This window comes from Bombus affinis, chromosome 3 (genome assembly GCF_024516045.1).
Source record: "Bombus affinis isolate iyBomAffi1 chromosome 3, iyBomAffi1.2, whole genome shotgun sequence".
In the NCBI taxonomy this organism is placed as follows: Eukaryota; Metazoa; Arthropoda; class Insecta; order Hymenoptera; family Apidae; genus Bombus; species Bombus affinis.
In genome coordinates this window covers 17927072-17954862 of record NC_066346.1, presented here as the reverse complement: position 1 = coordinate 17954862, position 27791 = coordinate 17927072, and the positions used below count along the sequence as shown (strand labels likewise).

Below are 27791 nucleotides of genomic sequence, written 5' to 3'. Positions count from 1 at the left end.
GTGGTGAAGACAAGGGCCATTATGTCGGCACGTAAAGCGACGTCAGCCAAAGCTCGAGTGTCCGTTCTTTCTTGTAACTCCAGGTAGCTTTCATTCTCTTTCCTTTTCTTTTATGACATCGGGCTAACCATACGGTAGGACTGTCATCCAGTCGTGCCCTTCGTTCTGTTCTTCACCTATTTTCCTTCTTTTCTTTTTCAGACGCGCGGGTCTTAACGTTTGGTAGGTCATCGGATCATTTGTCTCGGAGAACTTAGCAACTCCGCAAACTTTCCTCGAGACTTTGAAATCTATCCTCCCCTTGACGAACGTAAATTTTCCGTAATTAAATTTGTCAGCCATAATTGTTCGTAACTCAGTAGAAGAAGCCGATGTTTTCTACTCTCTCAATTTTTCGTTCAATCGCCAGCAAGTTGGTTAAATGCGTGGCTCTCGGAACTATAATAAATTGTTCGAGTCATTCCTTAAGATAAAGTAAGGTCTAATTAAATCCACCAAACTCACTTGTCTCAATTTTCTTCTCCCGTCAAACTTCTTTTCACTTGCTCATGGAGTTCGCTGACGAAATGCGAAGATCGATCGAATCCATTAAAAACTTTCTAATGTGACTTGTGTGGGCGATGGATAGCAGTTTGAAATCTTGCAGAACTTAATATGAAAACAAAGTTGTGAAAAGGCACGTATCTGTAATCAAATCGACAAATGGCCGAATATGGATCATAGATCACCGCTGGGGCATTAAATTTCTGCTTTAGTTTTCCTTCCCTTAATCACATTTCTTCTCTCGTGATCGCGGCAGTGTATGATTAAACTTAAAATTTCTATCGATACAACGCTAGTTCGAGTTCGGTGCAGATCAACTCACAAATGCGATAAATTAAAACGATCGTTCAATTTCTGGATCTGTATTGTCCGAAGAATTAAACGAGACAGAGAAAAACCGATATTTCTTCGCTCTTAGTACGAAGAGTTATTAGTCAGTGAAAAGTAAATAAATACATTTTCCGAGGATGGTCTTCGTTATCGGAAATCCTTAGGTTGCTTCAGAGGAGGTATTCTTGTCGCTACAATACTGTTTCGGTGTTAGGCGCAAGCATGTACACCACTATCTGCCGCTATCTACATCTAGCAGGCGCTAATTCATGCTATGTTTGATAAGCAATAAATTTACACCCCCGTCTTCCGATTAAATCAGAGCAAAGAACGCGATCAACAAGTATAATATTCGCAGGTACGTGACCACGCGAGAGATTGCTTTCGGAATAGATGAAACGTTCAAAAATTGATCGGCCAGTTTCGATGCTTTTCTATTGTACATTGTATGCGTTTTAGCATCCTCTTGTTGTATCACATTTTTTCATACGATTAAATCAACTATGTACGAATGCAACCGATAAAGCTGCCCAAGTACTAGACGTAGTACGAGTTTTTACTCGGAATACACGACGCAATTTCAAATTTTTCGCGTTGGGAATTGCCTGTCTCTATGTATCTAATCCTCGATCATGCTAGTCGTTTCAAAAGTTCATGTGAATCGATAATACTGAGAAGATCCGAAAGGTCAGCCTGTTATGAAACAGAAGGATATAATTTAGAACCAGATAGCAGCATGGAATAATCAAGGACAATTTCATCCCGCCAGGAAGATGGCTTCTATTCGAAATAAATATAGACGGGGTTTTCATGGAAAATATAGGTACTAATAGGTAAAGTCTGAAACCAAAGTAAAACGAGGAGTGTTTCGAGTGAAACCATCGTGTTTACATAGCAGGTGGGCCAATCGAATGAATTATTCGGTGTCACCGTAGATTTCACTGACTCGTGCCTTGATTATCTGTCCTACTTTGAGAAATTTCATATAAGGTGCGCTACGAAAGGAAATATCTGTTCCAAAACCGAAATGCGTCATAAAATAATTAAAACGAAATCCAACTAAATCGATGGTTACGAGCAATGATTATTCATATCAGGTTTCAAAGACTCCGATCACACGCTACGATTTTTTAACTCGGTTGTGGGTCGCTTCTATCAGGCTTCAAACATAAATAGAATCAAACGTGTCTCGAGAAATTGGAAAATGGGATCGGGTTTGATCTGTCGCTGTGCTACCTTAAAAGAATTCATCTTCTCGTTGATTTGATTTCCGCAACTGTTGGAACGATGCGCACAGTAAAGAAAAGATACTTGAAATTATCATGTGAATCTGAAACTACATTTTCTAATGAAATATTAGTTGCAAAGTTCATTCAATGTCAATGTATCTTTAATCAAATAACGCTTAATAAGAAAATATCCGTTCGAAATTACTGGAACGAAAGAATATTAGGAAACGAACGAGTATTTCCTTTTTCAAAACGGCACAAAAGTACACTGGACAGCGAATGAGGATGATGAATGTGTGCCATTTGGGCTTGATTGCGCACCGAAAAAACTGAATTTTCCGAAAACAAAAAATAGCAGGTAATCCATAAATGTACAATGTATTGTGGCCTCCTCGTTATAGCGAAGTCGGCACGAAGTCATGCACGAAGAGGATCGTTGCAGCATTGTAGGAATATTTATACGTAGATATACACTACACTTGTATACGCTAGATTTTTTATCGTATCTTCCCACTACCCATTACGAAACACAGTCAGCACTTAAAGATGGCGAAATTTCGAGCACGTTGTAGGTCGCATGTATGTATCATTGATTTTATGTACCTTTTATGGATAAGTGGTACAAAGAGTTTCTGAAAAGCTGAACACATACAAAGAGCACTTTCATCTTGGTCGATTCTCGATCACTCGTGTCTGCATTTCGAAGCGCAACCTTGGAGGGTCTCTTTCCGGAATGTTGCTTCAGCGCGATCGTCGTCGTAAATGAGTCCAACGAGAATTTCCTCGTCGGGCAAACGAGATTTACGCTAGAAAGGGACTTAATTGAAAGCAGAGCATTCCTTCTTCGTAACAACATTTCGTCGCCATGATTTATTTTTTATCAGGCAAAAACAATATTCAATCCCGTAAGCTGCTGTTGACATTCCGTAGTTGAACAAGTATAATTTTCCCTAGCTGCTTTCATTAAGATTACTCGTTTCTTCCGTTTTACTTCTATCCGGAAGTTCTGAGTGATTTTACATAAAAATAAAATAATGGAGATAAAAGAAAAATTGGGATGAAAAGGCGATAGAGTGGAACACGACCGAATCGAAATCGAAGAAAGTTGACACGGGATCGATGCTGCTTCGCATGTGCTTTCCCTTCATAGCTACATATGTCGAACGTCCGAAAGGTCAGTGCGACACGGTCTGCAATACTGTAGCTTACACCTACAAACTGTTCAGAAATCACTTTGGAACTTGTAAGTAATTCGATTCAGCATTTCCGCAATAGCTCTCCCTAGTCGTTCCTAGTTTCTGTTGCTATCGATTTTCTATTATCTATTCACAATCCAAATATTCGTCGCTTCTTTATCTACGTATCAAATATTCTATCTGTGTACAATAATACTCTACCTATGTATAAAATTTCAACGAGGGGCGGAAAACATGAACTTTATTAATTACAACGACGCTTACAACGCTTTCAATTAATTATATGTTTTAAGAAGGAAAATTTATTAATACCGTCTTTACATTAATTGATGTTTCATTTTCTAAGGGAAGGATTGCCTTTTATTCTTTCCCTCTCATTCTACTCTCCCCCTTTGTCTATTATTTTTTTACTGATCGATTCTGTTGAGTTTTGTTAAATAGCATCGCATTGAAATGACAGTTCGCAGCATCTAACAAAGTGTGTGAAATAAATGACGAGAAATTGCGATTCTGTTACTTCGGAATAGACGTACGAAATATCTTAAAATTCAACGGATAAACTGATCTGTATCCCAGAGAGTTGCCGCATGTTCTCTAACATGACAGACAAAACCGACAGCCGAGTTTTCTTCACAACGCTGCTCGCAACAAGGCGAATAAACATTGTGTGACTAGGGCTGACTCTGCCATGGGATCGTAGCAAGGACAGCCGACATCGTCTAATAAAGCATACTGACTTTCCTGCAACGGAGCTTGCCATCGTAGAATTTTTATCAGTAGATAAATTCAATTATGTCAGCGTCATTGGAAATTTGAAATGTAGAACTATATAACCAAGAGACATATTTTTCTCCGCGATAGTATTTCATATTTAAACTTCCTACGAGTAGAATCGATTTTAGTATTCTGACCAGCATTGTAACGAGGCAAAATAGAAAAATTTCTTGTATAATATTTCTCACTATGCAACGAAAATACTAGATTCGCGTCACATATTAGGAAAATGTGCAAAACATATTGCATATAAGGACTCGCTACGATCGTATATCTTTCCTTTTATCCCAGTTAAAAACAACGAAAACAAACATATGATCGCAGCGAGATCACACCGACAAGAGTCATACGTCTGTACTGGGCCTAAAGGGATTTAACCTCTTAGGTACGATGCGCCACTACAGTGGCTCACTTTACTGACTCATTCGCTCACCGTTTCAACTAAATAATCTTTTTCATTTGTCTTGCTTCACACTTTTCTTGTCCTCGCAACGTTTTATAACAGTGTTAACAATATACAGGCAGAATATATAGTCTTTGTTTTTGATACGCCAGTGTCAGATATCAATTGTTGCTTTTCGTTAAAATGAATATACCATTATTACATGCTCCTTTTAACATGCCGAAATTATTGAAGTTGAAATGTATGCATCATATCATTGAGAAAAATTACAATTTAATTATCAAAAACTACATTCCAATGTGCTTGCGTAGAGAACAGCATTATCCGTCACACATAATTGAATATTGCAGTGCTGTATCGTTTACGTGTAATTCGCGTCACACTCTGCCATACAGAGAAACAACCCCGCACAAAATTCAACCTTACCTAAGAGGTTAAAGGAAAAGATGGAACGGGTTTCGTGCGATATCGCTACTTCGCTCTGACTCTGAATAGAATCCATTTCGCCATAGATTTCACCAACTTGGTTTGTCTGTGTTCGTCTCGTTCTGCTCTTCTAAGAAACTAACGAGCAATATCCGTGAAGTTGGAGGAGGCCGCTCTTTTATGTGGTTGGGCAAAGGAAGCTAAACGAACATGCGAATCACGCGGCAATGTTTCGCACGGACAGGTCTCATTGTTAATCTCTTGGTAATTAAATAACAGCGAGAATCGAGCATCTTTCTCATGGATAGATGATGTGCATAAAACGACAAAACAAATTACAGCAGCAAATTCTTTGCCGGCACCGACTACAAAGCCACTCTCTTCGGTGGTCCAACATCCTGTCTTGTATTCGATTCATTCTCCGGTGAACCCAAAGCAATCGCTTCGCACAATCCACGAAAATAAAACGGACGCGTTCGTTCGATCAACTGGCTATAACATAGAACAAGACCTTGAAAGATCAACTCTTGGTGAAGTAGCTCCCTTATAATAGAATAACTTGATCGGAACCGATTTGCATAAAATTTCACGAGGGTCCTTGCCCGCACGTGCCGCTATCGTGAAACTCCTTATAATTCATTAAAATCCATATTTTGCCACCATATTCTTTAAGATCTCGCGTAATCGAGCGTTTTGTAATACGATGGAATTAAATCTGCGACAAGAATTAGTACATCATGGTCTCCTTCCGAAATAAGCTTTAATTTGTCAATAGGGAGAGTGATTAAAAATCTCGCATTTATAGAATGATAATCCAAACGTGGGAATGAAAATTTACCAAGACCTCGTACTCGATGATACTCATCTATAAGATGAAAAGTAAATTTCACACGTTCGAGACTATTTTTCTTTTCGAGCAAAAGAGTACATCGAAGATGTTTGAAGAGCAACGTTACGTACTTGAGACGAAATTTCAAGTTGGGACTCGTGTAACGCGTAGTCATCGACAAAATTATTTTAAGTCGACCATAGAATAAATAACCAATTGAAACTGGTAAAGGTTGTTAGTGAGCATTGATAACTGGCTCCTAATATGGTTACATGCTTCGGTAAGTCTGTCGCATATTTGCATGTTCGATTGCCAGAGAGACAACTGGAAATTATGTTCGCGGTTTCGAACAACGTAATTTATTTAAGCTACTTTCCCTCGAAGCAATCAATGCTCCCTCATTTGCATATGGATACACGCTGATTCGCCTACTAAAAACATTATTGAATAGATATTTCGAAACTTCGTAGTTCGCGTTACTTTGCGCCTAGTAATTTGCCCGCACGACTCGTTAACAAACGCAACCATAATTTTACGCTCGACTGAAATAATCGTAAGTTCGCTTAGACCAAACGGTGTTTCCAAAACGATAAATCATCGGATGATTTGTTGATCAAATTGAACGTGAATGTAACTTTTCGCTATAAAGATCCCTGTATACATTGAAACGTGTTACCATGCATATATGCGGGTTTCGTGAAACCTATATAAACCAGTTTCAGTTTACCTTCACATTACCGATTCTTCTCAGCGTTGGCGTGATGCGAACGTTGAAACGCGTGATTCAAAGTCTTTGATTATTTTCCAACTCCAGTATTATTGTCAATAACAGGAGGTATATTGATTACAAAAAATAAAAACTTAAAAACTATAGAGAAATGTGTAAAACGATGGTTAATTAAGAAAATGAATGATGAAATGAGTAAATGAATCTAGTGATTGTAGAAATTATTTACATTTTTAATATTCATTGGAAAAAGTTCACCCGAGGATTGAAAAATAAAATACTATGAGAGTCTATTATAAATTATATTCGGTATCGATGTCGCTCTTTTACCCTTTGAAACCTGCATTCCAGTTGGGCCTTGCTCACCAAGACGGGATTCTGATTCTTGCACCTATACTGATGCATCGATCGTGCGTTGCTTCTGATGTCGATTCGCCGACACCGAAATACATACATTGTAACATGCATCATAAAACCTAAGTGTCGACATATGCATCGCAACATGTTTCAATGTCTACAAGGGTCTTAAAATTAAGAGGGAAAACCTTTGAGGTGACTATAGCGATCGGAGCGTGACGTTGAAGTATTCTCGCACAAACTTCTTCCTGCAAGTCCGAGAGAAGTTTGAAAACATCGGCGAAAAATAAGTTAGAAGCGAAGAATTTCAGTTTGCGAAGAATACTTCGAATTCCTGGTGTTCTTTTGCAACTAACACACTGCTGCTGCTCCGGTAACCGTTACTTTTCATAAATTACATTTCTCATGGAAAATATATAGAATGGTCTTTGAACGAAAGGAAACAATAAGGATTCATTGAGACGGCTGAATCGCAAAGTGAAATTCGAAAGAAATCAACGAGTAAATAGTCGTTTGATGAACGAAGTATATCTCTCCGTTCGAGGGAAAATGCAAGAGAAACGGGCGTCTGCGCATTACCAGGACAGGCTGTCACGAGAACTCCTGTAGGAGACGAGGCCCGCAGAATTCCACGGAGCCAACAGTGCGCGAACCGCCAGCACGCGACGCGGTTGCTCCGACGCGACACCTTCTGCGCTCATCGTCGCTACGGATTGCCTACGGTTAGATTCTAATACGCTTCTGCACGACATTCTGTCTTGCATCTTTCGCATTCATTCCACTTTCACTTTTCCTCCACCAAATTTCAAGAAGACATCTGATACGACTATTATCGAAAAACAGCGCGGACAAAAGCAAGAGACAGAAGATACGAATGACTTGTGTTACGCTTGCAACTGGTTATCCGTACGCCCTCGTATTTCTGCAACCCATTGTTTCTTTCTTATAATAGAGAGTTCGTCGTCGTTTACAGCTTTATCGTACAAACGTAATAGATCATAAGTAAATAACACAAAGACCGAATGCCCGGATATATCCCGGAGCAAGCGAGTAACCAGATTATACGGCGCTCGTTACCCATGAACAAAATGTCATCATGAGCTATCGTTGTTTCACAGTGCAACGCGAGAACGCACAGTGAATAAACGCGCAAAACGTTTTACAAAGTACGCTTCTGCGACGAAAGAAAAAACTCGATGACAGAAGCAAGCGGGGTGAAAGAAAGAGATTAATCGAGATATCTTTCTAACGGGAACTTGTTTGAAAGTTCGCGAGAAGTGCTGGTATTTTCGAAGGATAAAGGATACAAAACAATGTCAATGAAAGAATCAATTTACGGGTCACGGTTCGAGTAAAGACTTGGTGGAAAGGAAGCAAACGGCGATAACTGCCTGTACAAAAACTGTATAGCAATTATTAGTTATTGCAAGTATCATCTTAAAAGTGACACGTTTATCGAAGAAAATTTAAACAGATTGGTTCGAGTGTTATAAAGTTCAAAAAAAAAAAGGAAAGAAACGCCTACGCAAAGATATTCGAAGAAAATCGATGTGGACGATTTCTTCAAATTCATTTCCAAGAAAAATGCGACGTTTGAAGCAATATTACGTGATTTTACGGTAATTCGTACTTCTTGATCCCTTTTATCCGACATAAATATCGTAAAAGCCTCTCGTCCCAACTTTCAGCGATTTTTTTTACGAGTATAGGAAACCCGTAGTTAATATCTCGATTACAGAGAAAATTTTCACGATATTAAATTTGCCTAAAAAAGAGAGAATACCGGTGTTATAAAAAAAAATTGTTCCTGCTGAATATCAACTTTTTAAAGTACCAGGCCATTTGTGAAAACTACGTTGAAAGTTCCCCCGTTTACGGCATTGTTTCGCTTATCTGCTTAAGAAAATATTTTAACTTTACGGTTTGCTGCTACGTACTTTTACGGAAAAAGTATTTATAAAGGTCAGAAAGGCTCTTTGATACTCCGTGCAACTTTAAGAAACTTTACGCGACCCCTAATCTCTGGTTTTACGCCACTTCCAAAATCTACATTATCTCCTTCGATAATGAAAAATAATTTGTTGTCGCTGTTTCAACCAGACTCTAACGATGGTGAAACAATTGTGTAAAAGTGTACGCGAAAGTTCCGTAAATAAATAAACGGACCAAATAGCAAACTCGCCCAAACGAAGCTTTTAAGGCCGCAACGAACCTCCGTGTCTCCCCATTAATTCTAATAAATGCGATTGATTAAGTTACATGTGACTCGCAAACATAGTGCTTTCCTCGTATCCGCTATGAACAAATACATCAAAATTTTTATGTACGAGCAGCGACTGTTAACAAATTCGTTTGTTATTTCGGTCATTTCAATTTCACGATAACGTACATTATCGTAGAAACTTTCTTACTCCGTTGCGCAATTTCGCGTTTAAACGAAGGCGCACTTCGTCACTCTGTGAATCAGTTTCGCGATGGGTTGCGTTAACGAGTTTAAAAAGTAATGAGACTTACTAAATTGAAATTCTTTAATGAAAGTGAAATTCCATGCTTTAATGCAGCTTTGTTACCCTGAATATACCTACATATCGGGGCCACTTCATGAATCTGTAACCGAGAGATTAGAGAGCTGCTATACGATAATAATTTACACGCAATTATGTTTGTCGATTTTCCACAACGTGGAAATTATAGAAATGCCCACGCTTTGATGTTATAGATCATAATTCGCGTTTACCGTTTTAGAAACAAGAAATTGCTACGGCATGAAGAAAACTTTGGTAAAAATTAATGAACTTTTTTCTACTCTAGCAGCAGAAAGTCTGCTTGCCTTTTTCTTCGGGATTCTCTTTCGTTTTTTCGTTCCAAGTTTTCCTAGCCTTATTATTCGAAATGTATGGTATCTCGCGTTTGGTACGCGAGAAGAATAGATACGTTTATCTCTGGATAATTTAAAAATTAAGAGAAACCATTCTGTGGAATACGCTGGTTTCTCGATTTTTCGTAATTCCCGTCCTCAAGCAACAATTCATCATCAAATTACATTTTTAAATCATCGCTCCTCAGTTTCTACTGTACATAGATTATCCGTTTTCTAGTAATTTTTATGCTTAGACGTCGCTAACGCGGTGACGATCCCGGAACATCCGCCGCAAACGAACAAATCTCGCGAAACTGCCATAAACGTGTATCGAACATGAACGAGATGAACGTAGTATTGAATTCGAGAGTAGTAATCCCTGTTCCGATACCCCAAGGGAATGGCATATTCTGTTTCCAGATACGCAAAAGCAATCATATGGCTCGTACGATCCATCAACAGCGTGCATCTTTTGCTACAAACTTATTTCTGCTACAAATCTTAAAGAAGGCAAGGAAGGTTGCATAACTGATTGACTTTTTAAAATATTTTTCTTTACCGCTTCGGTTCATCCTCGCAGGAATGTAAATGGCTCGCACCATTAGTAAAAGAACTGATCTCGTGTTTGCACCTTCAGCCATAAACAAATTACCTCACCCATCTAACGATTATTATAGCGTTTTCTCAATGCCGTAATATAGCTTTTCAGGGAAGAAAACTTTGGAGGCTGTATACCATGCTGTAACGAAAAATTTAATGGACAACGGGTAATATGTAGATAACGGTGGGAAACGTTACGCAACTCTCTCTACATGTACACGAATGTCATTTCTTTATTTGCTTCTCAGTTGCCCTTTACTTACCAACGTGACGCTACCATTAGTCTACATTTACGTTCTCTTTCTTTCGTCTGTTCTTCGCAAGGAAACAAACCAAGCACAAAGAAGCTCGAGTTCACGTGGTGTGGTGTGGTGTGGTGTGGTAGGTCAGGAGGTCGAGAGGCCCACCACCTCTGCTTTAGACTTCGGAATCTCCACTCTTCTGACAACTGACTGCCTATCGAAAGTGTCACAGGTTATGTTGGTTCCGTTCTCTGCTTGATTCGAGCAGCCCGAAATAAACTGGGGGTAGGTGGGATTATATGAAACCGACCTGTAGAAAATGCTACCTTGCAGTCGATTCGATAAACCTGTCGATATTCGGGGAACACTACATATTTACTAGGTTCGATAGTTAGACTAAGTCGCGAGATTCATTTACATTCTATTGTCGAGAATAAGGATTTAACGCGATTAAACGAAAGCTGTAATGAATTTTTAACGCTTTTTCTTTCAAAAAAGAAAAGAGTTAAAATATCGAATTTAGAAACGTTATTATCTAATCGCTCTATTTTCTCAACATTTCCACGCACGTCAGGATGCGATTAGAGTTAGAAGATACTGTTTTCACTGATACTGATTTCGATGCTTACACGTGCGTATAATCTACCTTGTACAAACGTGCTATGTACGTATATCTATGCATAGAAATTTGAAATTCAATTGACATTTTCATGTATAATAAAAAAAAAAAAAAAAAAACACTGAAAATAGCATGCAATAAAGCTGCATCAGTATCGCAGTTTAAAAAGTTACATCGGAGTGCGTAACAATGGCGGTCATTAATCACTATAGAAAGTCAATTACGTTAAAACTTCTAGAGAGGATCTTTGTTCGCTTGTAAGTGCAGTTTTACGTAACGCGAAGGGAAGCGAATAAACTAAATCCCATTGTTTAATCGCTATCATCGTTTACGCGTACTTAGCTCATTCGAAGAAGGTCAGAAGCTTCTCTAACGCAACCATAAAAGGGTACTAGAGCTCATTAACATAGCCTGTGCAATTGTGTGTGTATACGTGTTCCCGTTTCTGCGACATTACGTTAAACAGACTGGGCGCACAGATTTTCTATCCGTGAAGCAGAAACAGCGTTTGGTACGATACTTCTCGATAAAAGTATATTTATCGTTGCTGAAGTTGACAGATGTTGGCAGTATTATTCGGCGAATAGATTTGCTGGAATTTATTAATCGTAATAAAGGAGAAACAATAGACAGAAGTGGCAAACGATATCTCCCGTCCCTATAAATTCGATTAAGAGACAGAATAACCGCTACAACATTATTCCTCTCTTTTTGCAATGCTAATTGCCCGTTACCAAGTTCACACGATCACACGATCGAGCTGGAATGATATATACATACACGTACACATATAATGTATGCGAAAAATCTTTGTTAACAGACAAACCGACTAAACTTGAAATTTTCTGCACGGTTTCAAAGAAGGTTTAAAGCGACATATACATATTTACGAGAATATTAATTATACTATTCCGCATTGAGAATAAAGTACGTGTATGTTAATTTTCAGATGAGGACAAGCCAACAAAGCGCCCTGAGTCGTCGAAACAGCGACGGCGACTGATTATGACGCGCGTCCATACGCGCCGCGATTTCTCTCGTCTCCTCCTGCCATTCTCATCCTCCGAGACCTTTCACCTTTCTTGCAACCTAATCCTTCTCCTTCTCGGTCTCGCCTCTGTTCGTAGCGTTCTGCCGTGCAATGAAAAGGCGAGGTCTCAAAGTCATGATCTTACATCGTTTCCTTACCTCGTCGACACCGCGGGTAGAAAATATTCTCGAAGAGTTCCCGATGATCCTCGGCAATTGATACAGCATGGCTTGAACGAGTACGAAATTTCCGACTCATCGGATCAACCCGACGGGACAGGAATTGACGTCGATCGAATCTCACAAAGACGAACGAGTGCGTTAAAACGAGTTAACCGCGTGACGAATAAGTTCGTCGCGTCATTCGGTAAAGATAATCGTGCGTATTTGCGCGACGACTCGCGATTCGCTGCGATCACGGCTGATATTGTGAACGGTTACTACGGCGAGTCTCGCAAGCGACACCAGAAGCGGAAGTTTCGACGGGAAAATGATATACTACTAGCCAATATCAACGACCAAATCGGTGGTACGACTTTGATGAACGGTGCAAGTTATCGCGATGAAAAACATATTGAGCTGAGAATGAAAAGGAACTTCGACCGGAAGCGTAAATTGGAGAGGAAAATGAGAATGAACCTTCTCGGTTTAGAAGAATCGTTTCACGATTGCGAAGAATACGGCGAGGAATTCACGGAGAACGATGACTCGAGATCTACCAGAAGAAATAGGTCTGATAAAGTCGCGGATAATTCCGAAGCGAAAAGAAACAATGGGACCGAGAATCCAGTTCATTCGATGAAAGTAAATGGCAATCTGTCACCGACTTCGAATCAGAGCAGCGAGGACCCTTTTACGGGTTTCGAGGGCTCGCAGAAATTTCCTATAAAAGTCACGTACAAGCCGCCTATAGCAGCTCAAGTCGAAAAGTTTGATAGAAGGCACTTTGGTCCGCCTAAAATGGATATTCCCGAAACCACAATCGCGTCATATCCGTCGACCATGCCACCGGATCTACCAAAAAGTCCCGGCAGAGACGTCCTTCACCGACATCGTAAAGTCGATGAGAATACAGAGGAGGAAAGAAAACAGGAGGCGGCCATCGACGAGCATGAGAAAGCCGACGACATCACGGATGATCGTTGGCTGCCCGGCGCATCGTCTGGTCGACGATCCTCCAATATAGCCAGTGGAAGGTCTTTCCCAGAAGAAAAGCACGTCTCCGTGTCTTCAACGTTTTCTCCAATGTCGACATCGCCTAGTGATAAGTATTCGATGAACGAGTCGCGTATCGACCAAGACACAGAAGAAATTGAAGAATCCAGTGTTACAGTGCCGAGCGTGAAATCATCCGAAAAGATAAACATAACTATCTTAGGTTTATTCGAGATGACACGAGGTTCTGAACCTAGACCGGAAGGAACTAGCGAGTTACAAGCAGCAAGATTAGCTGTTGAGCGGGTCAACGAATTGAATGTCTTATCCAAGTTTCGTCTGCGTCTTATTCACAACGACACCAAGGTAAAAACAAAACATTTCTATTCTATTGGATATATTTTCCAAGAGTTCAACCAGCTACTCTTTATGTATTCACAGCCTTTTCTTTATGATGGGAAAATCGTGGGTAAAATATGGCGACAGCGCGAGATACTTTACTTGCTAAGAAAGTTTCGATATTTATATTCATCGCCGCTGATTCTCCAAAGAATACGCGCGTATCACGATTGTCGCGTGAAAAATGAATTGGTCATCGAAAAGACGACGCTTTCGACTATCTCGATGTAGTGTAACAATTTTTCTTCCAAAGAAATAATATTATGTGCATACATGAACATGTGTTCCATGCTGTTGAATCTCAAAGCGCTCGCGGTCCTAATAATTTCACGCTTTTTCCCACCACAGAATGTTTTCAACAAACTCATCGAAATGTTGAACGCTATGCGGATCAAAATTTCACTTCCAAATTAGATCCGCATTAATTTGCAAATTATGTATGTTTAAAATTTCGGTTCTAGTCTGTTTCTGCAGCCAGCCGGCGAAACTGTGGTTCGCGCAAAGGAAAATTCCATGACGTAACGAGAACTCGTATTAAACTAAAGTTAAACCGCGAGATAGCAACCCTGGCTTTTATTATTTTTTAACCGGACTACGCGTAACAACTGTCAAACTGTTTCCCACGATACCAAGTTTTGTTTCCCCCGTTTATATCAACTGACATTTTCCGTAGGCGCGGCTACGCGTTCTCGATAACCGCCGTGTAACAAGCATCGTTGACGCTTCGTTGAAAAAAATGTAACTTTTTGGTGACCAATTAAATCGCTAGACTTTGTTTAATCGGGACAATGCACACTTGTGTAATTGTAATTAATCTTTGTACGGGAAAACCCCTGTATTAAACTGTTGCTTTCCGCGATAATTTCCGTTTATGTGCTATATCGTATTCGTATAAATACTACTGATCGTTCAAACGCGCACCTTTACGGAAAGTGAATCAAGGAAACGAAACAGAATGAAACGAGACGAAATAAAAAATTAAAACAGCATTATTCGAGTATGTAACTTTCGTGGTATATTGTACGAGGGAATATTTCACGATTAAGCAGTCGGAAAGTGACTGATACCTTACCTATGAACTTTCATATAAGCCAAATTAAGCGTCTTTTTTTTATAAATCAGTTTATATTACTTTATATGGTACAAACAAAATATCGATTATTTTGCAACTTCGACGTTCGTTTTTCACCATTTTCTCTGTGAGACAAAGTCTCGTTACATACCAGCTCGGAGTATTACATAGCTTTTATGTGTCTTTGCTGAATTCACCGTGTGCATTCATCGGAGTGCGTCGTCAGACCGTTTTACGTTCTCTCTGTTTGCTGTGTGCGTACGAATACGAGAATCTCGATGAAAATGGGATTTAGAACAAGGAATGGCCGTAGGCCATTTGTAATTTAACCAATCCCACACCGGTAAAGTACTGGAAAGGTGGTCCTCTTCATCAAGGATTCGAATTTTTTCTGCATACTATTCTCCACGTTTCCTTTCCGTTCTTCTCTTTCACTCTGTCCTTTTTAATTTGCATTGAACAAATGGTTATCAATGGAATATTCCCGTGCTGATCCTTGAAAATTCCCCGTTAATTTGTATGCGTTTTATGAAAATTTGTATACGTCGTAACACAATAATAGTTTGTCCTCGTCTTTTTTCCGATTCTCTGTGGCGCGAACTAGCATCGGTGTCGCGTAAAATAGGAGTTGTCCCTTCATAGGATGTAAAATAAGATTTTTGTTCCGACATCGAATGCAATGCCAAAACAAACTAAAGCTTTATTTCATGGCAATTATCCAGAAACAGTGTTGGCTGCTCACATAAAATTTATATAACTATGTTAATAAATAAGATAATACGTAGCTTCTTCAAGCTTTTGGGGTCGAGTCGCGCTTCTTCTATTTCGAATTAATTATCAAATTAGAATTCCGTATATCGTTATCAGCATCGTTGAACTAACCTGTGAAAAAATAAAATACAAAAACGAAGTAGAGATTTTTGAAAACCTATGGCCCCACTTTGAAATTTATCGACAGCAATTTTTTTGCTGTCGAACCAACTAAAGGCTTTTTGAAATCTCGGAAAGCGAGTTAACGTAGCGTAGACTCTAATGCGTGTTCAACGAAAGCACTTTTGTATTTATTCAAAGTACAAACACGCATATTGATTGAGTGCGCCTCGATAGAACCTATCTTCTATCATTTATTCTAGTTCATATCCTGAAAGATAGGACAGTTTTATGCGGCTACTGTGCACGTTCTCTTCAAAAAGCTGTACTGCCTACCATCGAAGATTTTTGAAACTGTGTTGGAGGACGTAAATTATGGATATGTTCGATCCATTAAGTTATTTGTATTCTGGTACTAGTTTATTAAATAATCTTCAACTATATATCCCATGGCCGGCCTGCTATAAATGTAAATGAATAGGAAAACACTGGGAGGTTGAATCGATCGTATACACGATTCCGAAGCGAAACCACGTATATCGAACTACAGTTATCGACATTTCCCCACAACCAATTGGAAAAACCAAAGAAAATCGATTATAATTAAAAAGGCGCAAAATAAAAAAAATCATTTCTATACAGGTTTTGCATCAATCGGTGAAGAATAAGACAATTAAAGGAACGCTATTATCTCGATTGACCTATCTGTACTTTTATTCTTAATTCTTTTTCTCTTTCCCTTTTCCTCCTTTTTCAATTCGTTTTGTATTCTCTTTCACTGCTCTTCGAAGCGATCTGGCTATTAACTCGCAAGTTCGTCGAAAATAAAAAGTTTCATTTGGAATAAATTTTCAAATTTATGCCGTGGACAATCTTAATACCTGAACTTCTCCTTGTCTCTTAATGAAGAAGCAATATACTAACCGTAACAAGCTTAAGCGCCATTAAGCTCCAAACAAAAAGCATCGTCTTACGAAACGTCTCCAAGACCAATTTTTTTCTCTTTATCGACGTAAGAGAAAGTCCGATAGAATTCGTATTTTCGTTTCATGCTTCGCTCACCTCAATTCTACTGTTCAAAAGGGCATAGACTACGATGTATGTAGGGAAAAATAGGGTCCGATTGAAAGATCAGTAGTTAAAAGGGTGACTTGAGACGATAAAGGTAGCTATCTCGAAGAACCTGCAGTGAATTTGAGGGGATCTTCGTTATACGTCCAAGTGAAAGAGGAAAGTCAATAATCGGACAACCACTTGTCAACTAATAATTTGATCGTTATTGGAAGTGCTTGAAACGTCTTCATCTTCGGGGCTTGTCGTTTCTTCATTGCACATTTTTATAATCGCACAGCTCGATTGTAACCATCGATTAGACTTTTATCTTGAACGTGAGACATTTGAATTTCCCAATGGCGGGACATATTCGCATAAAGCGTGTTGGTAAAAAACGACGATGGAAAAACTGTATCATGAAAGTAATATCACGTCTAAACTACGATGATAATAAATAAGGTAGGATTAAATAAAAGTGTAATAAAAGTGGCGCCTTTTGAGTAGGATGTATTCTGTTCGACCCTTGTAAGAAAATTTTCTTACGTCTACTCACGTAGCAGTGTTATTGGACCAGAACAATCACGGAAGAAAAGAACAGCAACGTTTGAGAAATAACCACGAAAATAGAGATCAGCACTATGGATATGGATATATTCATTGGGCCAGCTCCTAAAAAATTCACAGACCATATATACCCGTCATTCCTGTACTCCATCATCTTCCACCACTCCCTTTCCTCGTCGAACGTATTGCTAAGGTTGTGATAGATCCGATACTTTTATCTGCCGTCGTCTCCTATTCATACAGTCTATTGATTGCGCGATCAGCCACAATAGTGACAAATGAAAGATATTTTATGGTATATCGCGCAATCATAAAAGGTAGACATTTTTTCACGATGGACTAGGTGAAAAACTTCGCCTATAGTCCAATTTTAACCATGGACTGGTTGTTCAATTTTTCGAGAAGGACTAATAGCGAACAATAAACGGGAACGATCCAGCAATTACTTGAATACGCGATGATTAACCACGTACACGGTAATTGGCTCGTCACGGATAGTTAATCGAGCAAAATCAAACGCGTCACACGAGTAGATATCGATAAAAATTTACAGATTCCATAGGTAATTTCTGTCGGGCAAATCTAATATACATGGATATTGCAGTGTACCTAAAAGTTTTTAGCGAAAACGTAGCCAAAGCGGTTTGCAAACGAGAATTTAGTTTCAAAACAAGGCAAATGAGTTTAATGAAATGTGCGATTAAAAAATGGAGTTGCAGCATTGAACGCTTTATGAAAATATCGAAAACTCGTATTTTTATTGAAATAAAATGTAGGTGATAAAATCATTCGGCACGTGAAATAATATTTTCTTGGCGTGGAAATGATCATTCGAAATTGGTATAGGAGTCATCGACAGAAAACAGATTGAATAAGGTGTTCGATTTCCTGTTAGAAAAAAAAGCATATCGGTAAATTTATAATGAAACACGTCGCTAAGATAATGTTTTAGAAAATGAAAAACGAGATTTTTTGCACTAAGTTATCGCCGAATAAAGATTTAATAAAAACTTAACGACATCTACCTTTATACCTTCCATATTGCATAAGACGACGCAACGTTTAAAATATTAATTTAATCAAATCCAGCGCGAGCAGCTTAAAAAGTGAGAGGAAACGTGAGTTCCAAAGGATACAGTTTCATGATATTTGGAGTTGCAGTATCACTTAAGCTTGTGGACACGAAGTTGTGTCACTCTGTAATATAATACTGCAGCGAAGCAAAGTTGTATGCTAGAACACAGAAACGTTAACCTTAGTATGAACTTAGTTCATTCAAGATTACACTGTCAAAGCTTGTAAAACGTTTACATGCTGCATCATAAATCCGTATCACTGCGAGGCAAAATCTCTGAAAATTCAATAAAGACAGGCGGCAGATCAGGCCGAGCGCTCGAGCTGTCGTGGAACTTAAAAATTTTCCTCTTTTCAGAAAACAGAGTGCTTGCAACCGCGTCGACTCTAAATTGATATATCGCCGCGGCAGCGGAGTTAAAACGGACCTTATTTTCGCTTCGTGTACGAGACAGCTTTTAGATTAGTCCGATGTGTAAAGAAATATTTTGTTAAAGTTTGCACGCGACAAGTCGAGCAAGCTGTAGAATTTATCTTCATTCAACGCCACTTCGATGTTCCGTTCACCCTTAATTTGATAACGATAGTTTATCGAAGGTACAATGCAGCAAGGTTTCTCGCAAACTTTCTACAACCAGATGCTTTACGGCATACACGGTTGTCTGTTGTTTCTGTGAGAAACCACTAACGGAATAGAGTTCGACATAAGTAATTACGTCCGATTATGACCCGAGTTCAAATTCTCCCGATTATACACGGAACTTATATAAAGTCGTCTAAAATCGTATAATCCCATATACCACATATAATTCTTAAAGTTGCAAAATTCTTAAACACGTAATGCTAATTTCTTTGCAGCAATGCTTTGACAGCCGAGGAAACTTTGTAGGTGTATCATACTTTTCATCGTTCGATATTGTCGGCGTTTCTTCCTTTCAGCAAGCAATACTATCTGTTTTGTGTCAACGTTTCACCGACAGGAAACAGATAGCAGTAGCTGTTCTTTGTTAAATAAGCTCTACGTCATGGAAGATTCCTCCAGCTTACTCTTTCATTTGGCCGACTTACAATTTTGTCTCGAAATTCTCTTTTTCGCGAAGACATTCGGTGAAAACGAATCACGCGTCATTTTTCTCCCTGGATACTGCTCGATACATCGCTGTCATATTTTTTGCAGTTATTAAATTTTCTCCTTCGGTATAATGATCAAATAGGTCGCTTGTTTCGTATAGAGGTATAACATCCTATCAACGGATGCTAAATGCGTTTCAGCAATCAACAAAATCCTTCGAATTCTTTACAGATCTATGATCTTGATCACATCATAAATTCGGATAAACTTCCTAATAAAAAGATGTCGAAATCAATTTTCTCCGTCAGCATTTTCATAGATCAACGTTTGGATTCCAAATGCAATGATTGTCCAGAACAAAACCGCGTCATAAAGCGTGATAACGTTGGAATTCATCCGGCGTGAAATTATAGCTAGCTTTAATCGAGTTATTCTTTCCTTACAGATTGCTGAGGAACTTTTGAAATTTGTTGATCGTATATGAAGAAATGATTCTATGAATTCCCTATGGTCGTGAATTCCGCAAAACTCTAGTCACGTTCCCGTTGATTGCGATAAGAAAATTAAAAGAGAATGTCCGAGATTCCAATCATATCGATCAACGATCAATACAGTCGATTTTAGGTTAAAAATGTGAACCATTTAATTCAGTCCTATTAAACGCATCGTTGCGCGGTCGGCCTTTCATTGCGAAACTTTCACGGCGTTCTAGCGTTTATATGTATGTCGGATCAAGGTAGAGGCACACGAGCTTGTGACCTGTGCCGCGATGTTTGAACTCCTTTGTAAATTCCTCGAGGAAAGTTGCACCTCGAAACGTGGTGGCGTGGAATCTGTAATTTTAATCTCCTTGTCTGCTTCCTTTGAAACATTCTTTGTAACAGTATTTACAAGAAATATATTTTAATAGATTTTAATAGAATCCGCGCTTCTACGTTTATACGTATCACGTTCATTTAAAGACAAAAGATTTGCAAATAGCAAATACAACTTAAATTCTTATGTAAACATCGATGGTTGCGAATACGTCGGTACCAATAAGGCGAACGAGACTTTTCTCCAAAGTTGTTAACCAAATTTCTATTTTCTCGAAGAAAACCGTCTCGCCTTACCCGTCTAAGACGTACCGCAACGATTCGAAATCGAATAAAAATACGACAACGTGCGAGAAGTTGAACTCGGAATCGAAGCTCATCTCGAAAATTCTGTATTTTCTTCCATCTCGGTATCTCGCCGGATTGCACGGTATAAGGCAGACTCTTCAACTGTATGCGAGCTTTCGAGTCCGCCCTAGTCACCCTCTCGCGTTGAATAATTGCTCGTTAAGGCTCACCGGTCCGTCTTCTCTCACCTCACCATCCTTACGGACGTATACACGCACATGTACATCAATCTAGCCAAAGTGTTTGCGATCCTTTTTTTTCTTTTTCTTGCCTCTCGTTACATGGCGCCTCATAATTGCTTACTTTCTATGCGAAACACGTCTTTCTTTCTCCACCGATTTCACAAACGGGTTTGTTTCACGACGTCACGTCGTTGACGCCTTTCATAAATCATAATTTCGTATTTGTTTTGCGATACCATAGTTGCGACCGAATAAATACACCGGTTTATCAAAATATCGTAATATCAAACGAATTATACCACGCGTTGAATTTATAACAGGGGCGTTGTAATATCGTACTGATGTCCCTTTTTTTACGTTTTTAGTGCGACTCCGGGGTGGCGGTTGATAGATTCTTCCACGCTCTCTACTCGGCAAAGAAGAACGATCTAATACCGTTGTTACTGGGCACTGCCTGCTCCGAGGTCACGGAAACATTAGCCAAAATCGTACCTTACTGGAACGTGATACAAGTCTCCTTTGGATCCACCGCACCTGCCCTCTCGGATTCCACCGAATTTCCGCTTTTCCTACGAACCGTAGCGCCGGATTCAAGTCACAACTCTGCCAGGATAGCACTCATCAAACATTTTGGGTGGGACACTGTTACCGCTCTCTCGCAAACTGGTGACATGTATTCTCTGGTAAGCACATGAGTCGATGTAGCATTCAACAAGGAAGTTTAATCAAAGATACACGCCGTTCCAGCTTCTCGAGTACCTATGTGTTTAGTTTAATAGATTGCCATTGCGCCACTCAAAATTCCCATGTGACGAACAGTGTGTAAACTAGCTATTAAACTTTAGTCCCTTCGACAGAGCACGTTAAAATAAAGGGTTTACCTATGATGAAATACGAGTTTAAGAAGAAAAATCTACTACGTTTGTTTCTAAATGATATAAGCAATGTACAACTTTAACATTTGCCTCCTTTGTTGCGACGACGTTGCAGTATCACTTTTTCGTTTCAGGCTGTGAACGATCTAGTCACGGAACTGGAGCAAGCGAATATTACGTGCACCGCTACTATCACCTTCGCAGAAAACGATTACAAGGAACAGCTGCAAACTTTAAAAGTAAGGCACGCTTGGACTTAAACCTCATTGAATTTTTTTCAATGAATATGCTAGAGATTCGTGGCTGCCCGACGTGCTATACAGTTATGACGTATAGTTCCGTATAGTTGCTACGATTGCAGCTCTATCTTTGCGTTGGAAATCTTTTCATATTTACTTTATCTTTTAGAATACGAGACACATGCAAGCAATTTTAAATCTGTTAAAAAGCGTAGAATTTCAATGTGAGCGTTTAACAGTTAACCGTCAATATTAATATCAGACGCTACAATGCACGGCAAAATTCTCCGAAAAACTATTTATCGTACATTAGAGCGTATCAGGCCGTGTCGAGCAAGGCGAATAATTCGATTAACCGTAATGCTCCGTGCGTCTTTAATCACATTTCATAACTAATTGCTTGTCCGTCCTAATACGATAAAGTTGCATGAAAGATGCGGTGCTTGAGACGAGCGCGGAGGAGAATAATCCCCCTTGTTGAAATGCAATTTTATTCGATTACAGGAGTTGGACACGCGAATCATCATCGGGAGTTTTTCACCACAACTGGCGCCACGCGTCTTCTGCGAGGTAAACCTTCGACAGAAACTAAAACTCATGTATGCAAGTTCGTTTCGCCTCACAGCCAAACTCCTTTATTGTATAATGGTAGAATATGCTTCTGACAATTGCGTAACTTCTAGCGCGGAAAAATAACGGCGGAAAAATTGAGTTACTTTTGGGATGACAAGTTTTAAGTACCAAAACGTGGGACAGTTTTACGTCGTGTTGATTTTGCAAAACAATACGCAATAACAAAAATCACCGTATCCATTATATGCGATAGCTTTATGTAAATTTGACCTGGAATTCGCTTAAAGTTTTAGTCTTTTAATGAACATTACTAAAAAAAGAAGTATGGAACCCTGGACCGTGTACTTCATCATTTCAAATTTTGACGATTAAAAATCGGTTCAAGGACGGAAACGTCACGTTCGCGATCCTATCGTTTCACGAAAGGTCATTATACGTAGATGTCACACGCAGGGAAATGACTCGTGGAAGGATAATGCTAAAAATGAAAAATATTTCTGTATCTGAAAGCCACACTGATTCACGTCCTTTCCCGTTATGTCACAACAGAACAGAAAAACAATGGTGCGTACAGATTTCTTGTTTAAAAGTATATTAATTTCGTAATTACAAGATGGCAGATTGTTGACATACATTTACAAACTGCTCATATTTACATATACAAAGAGATCTAAAATAAAAGGAAGGCGGAACAAAAAAAAAGGAGCGGAAGGGAGCGACGAGGAAAAATAAGATGGTATACATAACTCAATCACGAAAAAAATGGACTTGAGTTAGCTTTGCTTTCGAAGGCAGAACTTATTAAGGACGCTGCATCAAGATTCTTTTTTTATTATCACTCTCCGGTGATCCAGTACACCGACAATTCTCTTCAAAATACGCGGAAATAAAACGCTTCACGTTACACGCTAAATGTGTCACATCGACGACAGTTCAATGACGAATTTTTACAGACGCTTATAAAATCGCTATCTCCATGAGAATTACTCTTTTTGGTGTTACCGCCGTGACATTATAATACGCGAAAAAGATTATTTTCGAGTTTCAACGCCCACGAAGGGTTCCACGACATACACAAACTTCACGAACTCAATTCTATTCTACACGATAAATTGAAATTTGTCTATCGCGGAGGACTTTACGCCTCGATTTTCAGGCGAAAATCGATGAAATGCAAACACATGGTCACAGCCTGTGTCCCCGCTACGCGAATAATGAACATTGTGTTGAAGTAGGCCGCTCTCTCTCTCTCTCTCTCTCTCTCTCTCTCTCTCTCTCGTCGTCCTTCTCTCTTTCCCTCATCACTATTATCATGTCAATGGCTTTGTGTTTCAAGACCAGTACTTTCCAAGAACTGCTCGGCAGCTTGTTTATCAGACAATTTTTTAATTGTCTAATCGGTTTTCATACCGATAACCATGTAAATTCGATCGCAAGTCGCCGAATTAACTCAAAGTAATCGATTTTCTCGACGATATGGGAGATAAAATTGCATTTACATGACGTATTAACTTGATTGAGGTGACTCGTGAAACTATCACTGCAAAATTAATCACGAAACAGAAAGGATGAAGATTCCAACATCGGAAATGTAAACATCAGGTTTTCGCGCTTCTAATTTTCGCCTGTGTCTCGCCTGCATGTCGAAATGAAGTTACGTTGGTGAGGTATAGAAAACGGTGTTCTCCTGATTACTATCTATCTCTAAGATTCCAATTAATTCGCATTCTCTTTTGATTCGGTATCGTTTAAATTGTATCTCTTAAGTCCTCCAAATTGGAAACGTCCTATCGAATCGCGCGTAGGTATATCTTATATAGGACTTTTTTATTTCCTCGAACGTCAAAAGTAGTATGGAAATAGCCGCGGGAAATATTTACATAAAAATGTAAATTTTTGATTTACAGTTGTTTTCGATCTTTTTCCTTTGTTCCGCATACTCGAAAGATATATAGGAGTTTATTAGAGGAAAAAGATCAAATTTACCAAGCAGCTGAGCAATCGTGCGTCTTGTGAAAACGATTTTTCATCGGAGCGCGCCTCTGACATCTTGACCGACTATATTATTGCCAATCAGAAAGTAACTACGGCCGGCAGGCAATAACGCGTGCGTAGATGTTCGCAGCACTAGATCGACCATATCCACATCTTCTCCATTCAAACGATTGTGTTGTTCGTTACTTTTCCGATGTTTAATATTCACAGATCAGGATCAGTCGTTTATTACGTCGATATGTATTCAGAGGCAAGGTTTTTCCTTTTCTTTGCGCGTACAACGAAACATGGAACGCGGAAACGTTTCTCCTATAAATCAACCGAAAATACAGATAACGCCTACACGGAAACTCGTAGCCTCGGACGGTGTCGTTCATAAACAGCGGATGCATCCTTTGTTTCGTAACGCGTCTGAACAAAATTTATCGCTAAACCAATCGGTTGTCCTCTAATTACGGATTGATTTCTTAAAAAATAATTACGAATTTTTGTCGAAACCAGCTAAAAATAATCCGAGATCTTCGCTTTTTATAATTCGAAATATAAATAATTCGTGGCATTCATTTCGATGCATCCACATAGAGTGTAGAGGTACGATTTATATCTCTGTATTATCGGTTTTAACGTCGGTGATAGTTCTGAGCGAGGAAAAACGTTAAGTCCTGATTTACGTGAAATCGCGTGTTCGAGCGGTAAATACTTTGCTCGCCCTTTCTTTGCTACTGAGAACAATATTATGTCTACGTATTCTAGGCACATTTCTCATTTTCACCGGATGCCTCAGCATGACAACAGTTGCGAATTCACAGAACAGCCTGCATCTTTGGACGACTAGGGCGCGCCATTCAAACGTGACCCAGTTTTTTAACTTTGTCTCTGTGCAAAACGACGAAAGACAATGAGGCGTAAATACGACCGACGATGATTTCCCGATAACCGGCTGGCGATCTCTTTTTCCGCGCTTAAAAGCTTTAGAAGAGTCGAGCCACGCCGGAAATGATAAGAACGCTGCATACGAATACATATCCAGCCGTCTCTTCCGAGTCAACGTAATGACATCATTCGGTCGCGTGAAACTCGCTGACTGAGTAGGAAATTTGCTGCTTGAAAACGGAAGGGAAATTGATTATGGGGATCCGCGTTAAAAGTTTTTACCAGTAGCATATAAAAACTGTGTAACGTCAAAAGGACGATACATCATTCAAGACAAAATACCGTAACAATGTCCGTTTCATGTCATCCTAACTGACAAATGACGTTACTAAAATACATTCTATTAGTGATATATATATAGCCAAAAATATGTTGCACGTTAGATGAAATAAATTGGCATGCGAGAATAAATAAACGAAAGTTAAGTGGGAAGAATAGGGAATGGACGATGCGAAAAATGGGGTATATTTTATAAAGACATCTCAAAGGGTCTGAGAACGATCCTCATCTTGGAGTCATTTCTCATTACTCTGATTGTCCGTCGTCTGATGAGATCATAGTAAATATTCACAGTAGGTCAACACGTCCGTTCGATCCTCTGGATGCAATTTGCATTCTCGGAAATTCTCTACAATCGCTTTCTTTTCCTTGACGAGGGTGCATTTGATGGTCGATCCTCGAAGTCGAATGTATCGCATTGCGCGGAGAATGTGACGCCGCGTTAATTTCGAGGTACGTACGACACGAGAGAGAATTGTGTAAAATTGCAGAACTGTAAAACGCCTCGCTTCCTAACGAGTTCATCCGCTCCTTTTTAAAAATAAAAGAGTTATCCAAGTAACCCATATATTCGAGGAAACATAAGAGCACGAAACGTCCACTAAGAGCCAGGTCTAAAGCTCGTCTTATCTAGCTCCGTAAAGCAGCGGCTCTCAGCAGCCAGATGAACATTTTCGCTAAATATTCCGTAACTCCGTTAGTCGCCTCTCCTATCAACCGTTCTATCTTTTTTACTTTTTCTTTACTTGTTTAACCAGGCTTGGAAGTTGGGTATGCACGGAGGGGACTACGCATGGATCCTGCCAGGTGATACGATCGACTTATCGAAGAGGATGGCTAATTCGTTGCACTCGGAACAAGAAGAATGTACGCCCTCGCAGCTCTCTCAAACTCAGAATGGTTTGATCATCGTCGAGAGTCATGGCGCTGCCTTAGAAAACGAAATAAGTTCGTCGGGTCTGGTAAGTACTTTTTACGTAAGTTACCGACACATTTGCCAGAAAAGTTCGATACTAAATTGGAAAACGGAGCAATTCTCGAAAATTCTTCGACTAGAATAGCCCTTCTGCGGTAGAAAATCTTTTGTGGTCTCTCGATATTTTCTATAGATTACAGCAATTACTCGAACCGCCATTGGACCAAAGTTTCTTCCATTAATCAAGTCTCGGTCGATGTTTGACGAAATACTTAATAATATACGCAACGTCGTTGTCGAGAATTAAAAGCGTTAACGGAGGAGCGTGTAGTCTTGGCATGTACATGCTCGTTATAGCTGGCATAGCTGTATAACACACGCAGACCTGTTTTCGCGTCCATTAGAGAGAGACGTCGGTGAAATGCTATGGTTGAAAGAGTGTGATAATGGCCAGCAGCTTCCTCGTATCGAACTTTCCACGTTCGAGCAATCGAGCTAATGACGAACTCACATGTTGCTAATTACATTTCACGAGGGAAGAACCTGATCCCGACGAAATTCGAACGGAACGTGCTCCGGAATTGGTTACGTTTCTTCGACATAGCCAACTCTTCTCCGGTACCGTCACACCGCCGAAACTCATGCGGATCCAACCCTTGGTGACTCGCAGTTGTTACGAAACGGTTTGCTTTATACTTTTTCAAACAGCATCATGAATAATTCCGAGTGCATTCAACTATACTGAATATTTACGCGCGCACGTGGAAAACTAGAAATTCACCGTCCCGTGAATTTTCACGATATCAGAGTCAAAAACGAAGACGCGTTTCAACGTATGTCGGTTGTCCGATTTGCATATTCTGAGGAACGAAACAATACGAGAGTAGAACAGAATGTTCTATCGTACAAGAGACAACCTTTGCTGCAACGATCTGAATTTTGACTTTGAGAAGCCACATACATATATATTACATTTCTTTGTTGAGCTGAAATTCATTTAAATAGTTTTCGTGATCTATTTGTTTCCCACCGGAACATGCACGTTTAATCGATTTAGCTAAAAATATGATAAACGAGGGAAATAGAACTTCTCTCAAACTCGTCCGTAACGTTCAATAACGGAAAATGAAATTGGTAATACATTTGTTTCGCTATATCGGCATTTCGAATCTGCACGCAACGTTATATTAACATAACGAATTTTGATCTCTGC

At 39.4% G+C, this 27791-nt stretch overlaps 1 protein-coding gene across 6 annotated transcripts in view; it reads left to right on the top strand.

Moving 5' to 3' along the window:
- LOC126914263 (gamma-aminobutyric acid type B receptor subunit 2) overlaps positions 1–27791 on the top strand; it is a 40222-nt gene that overhangs the window by 217 nt on the left and 12214 nt on the right. For 3 of the 6 annotated variants that reach the window (XM_050717924.1, XM_050717923.1, XM_050717928.1), the window contains exons 2-6: positions 12085–13685; positions 21134–21451; positions 21778–21882; positions 22387–22452; positions 26421–26624. In XM_050717924.1, the coding sequence (XP_050573881.1) occupies positions 12085–13685; positions 21134–21451; positions 21778–21882; positions 22387–22452; positions 26421–26624 (2294 nt within the window). Of the gene's footprint in view, positions 1–7334; positions 8434–10966; positions 11647–12084; positions 13686–21133; positions 21452–21777; positions 21883–22386; positions 22453–26420; positions 26625–27791 lie in introns of those variants that run through there. The other 3 variants (XM_050717927.1, XM_050717925.1, XM_050717926.1) reach the window with 3 other exon arrangements.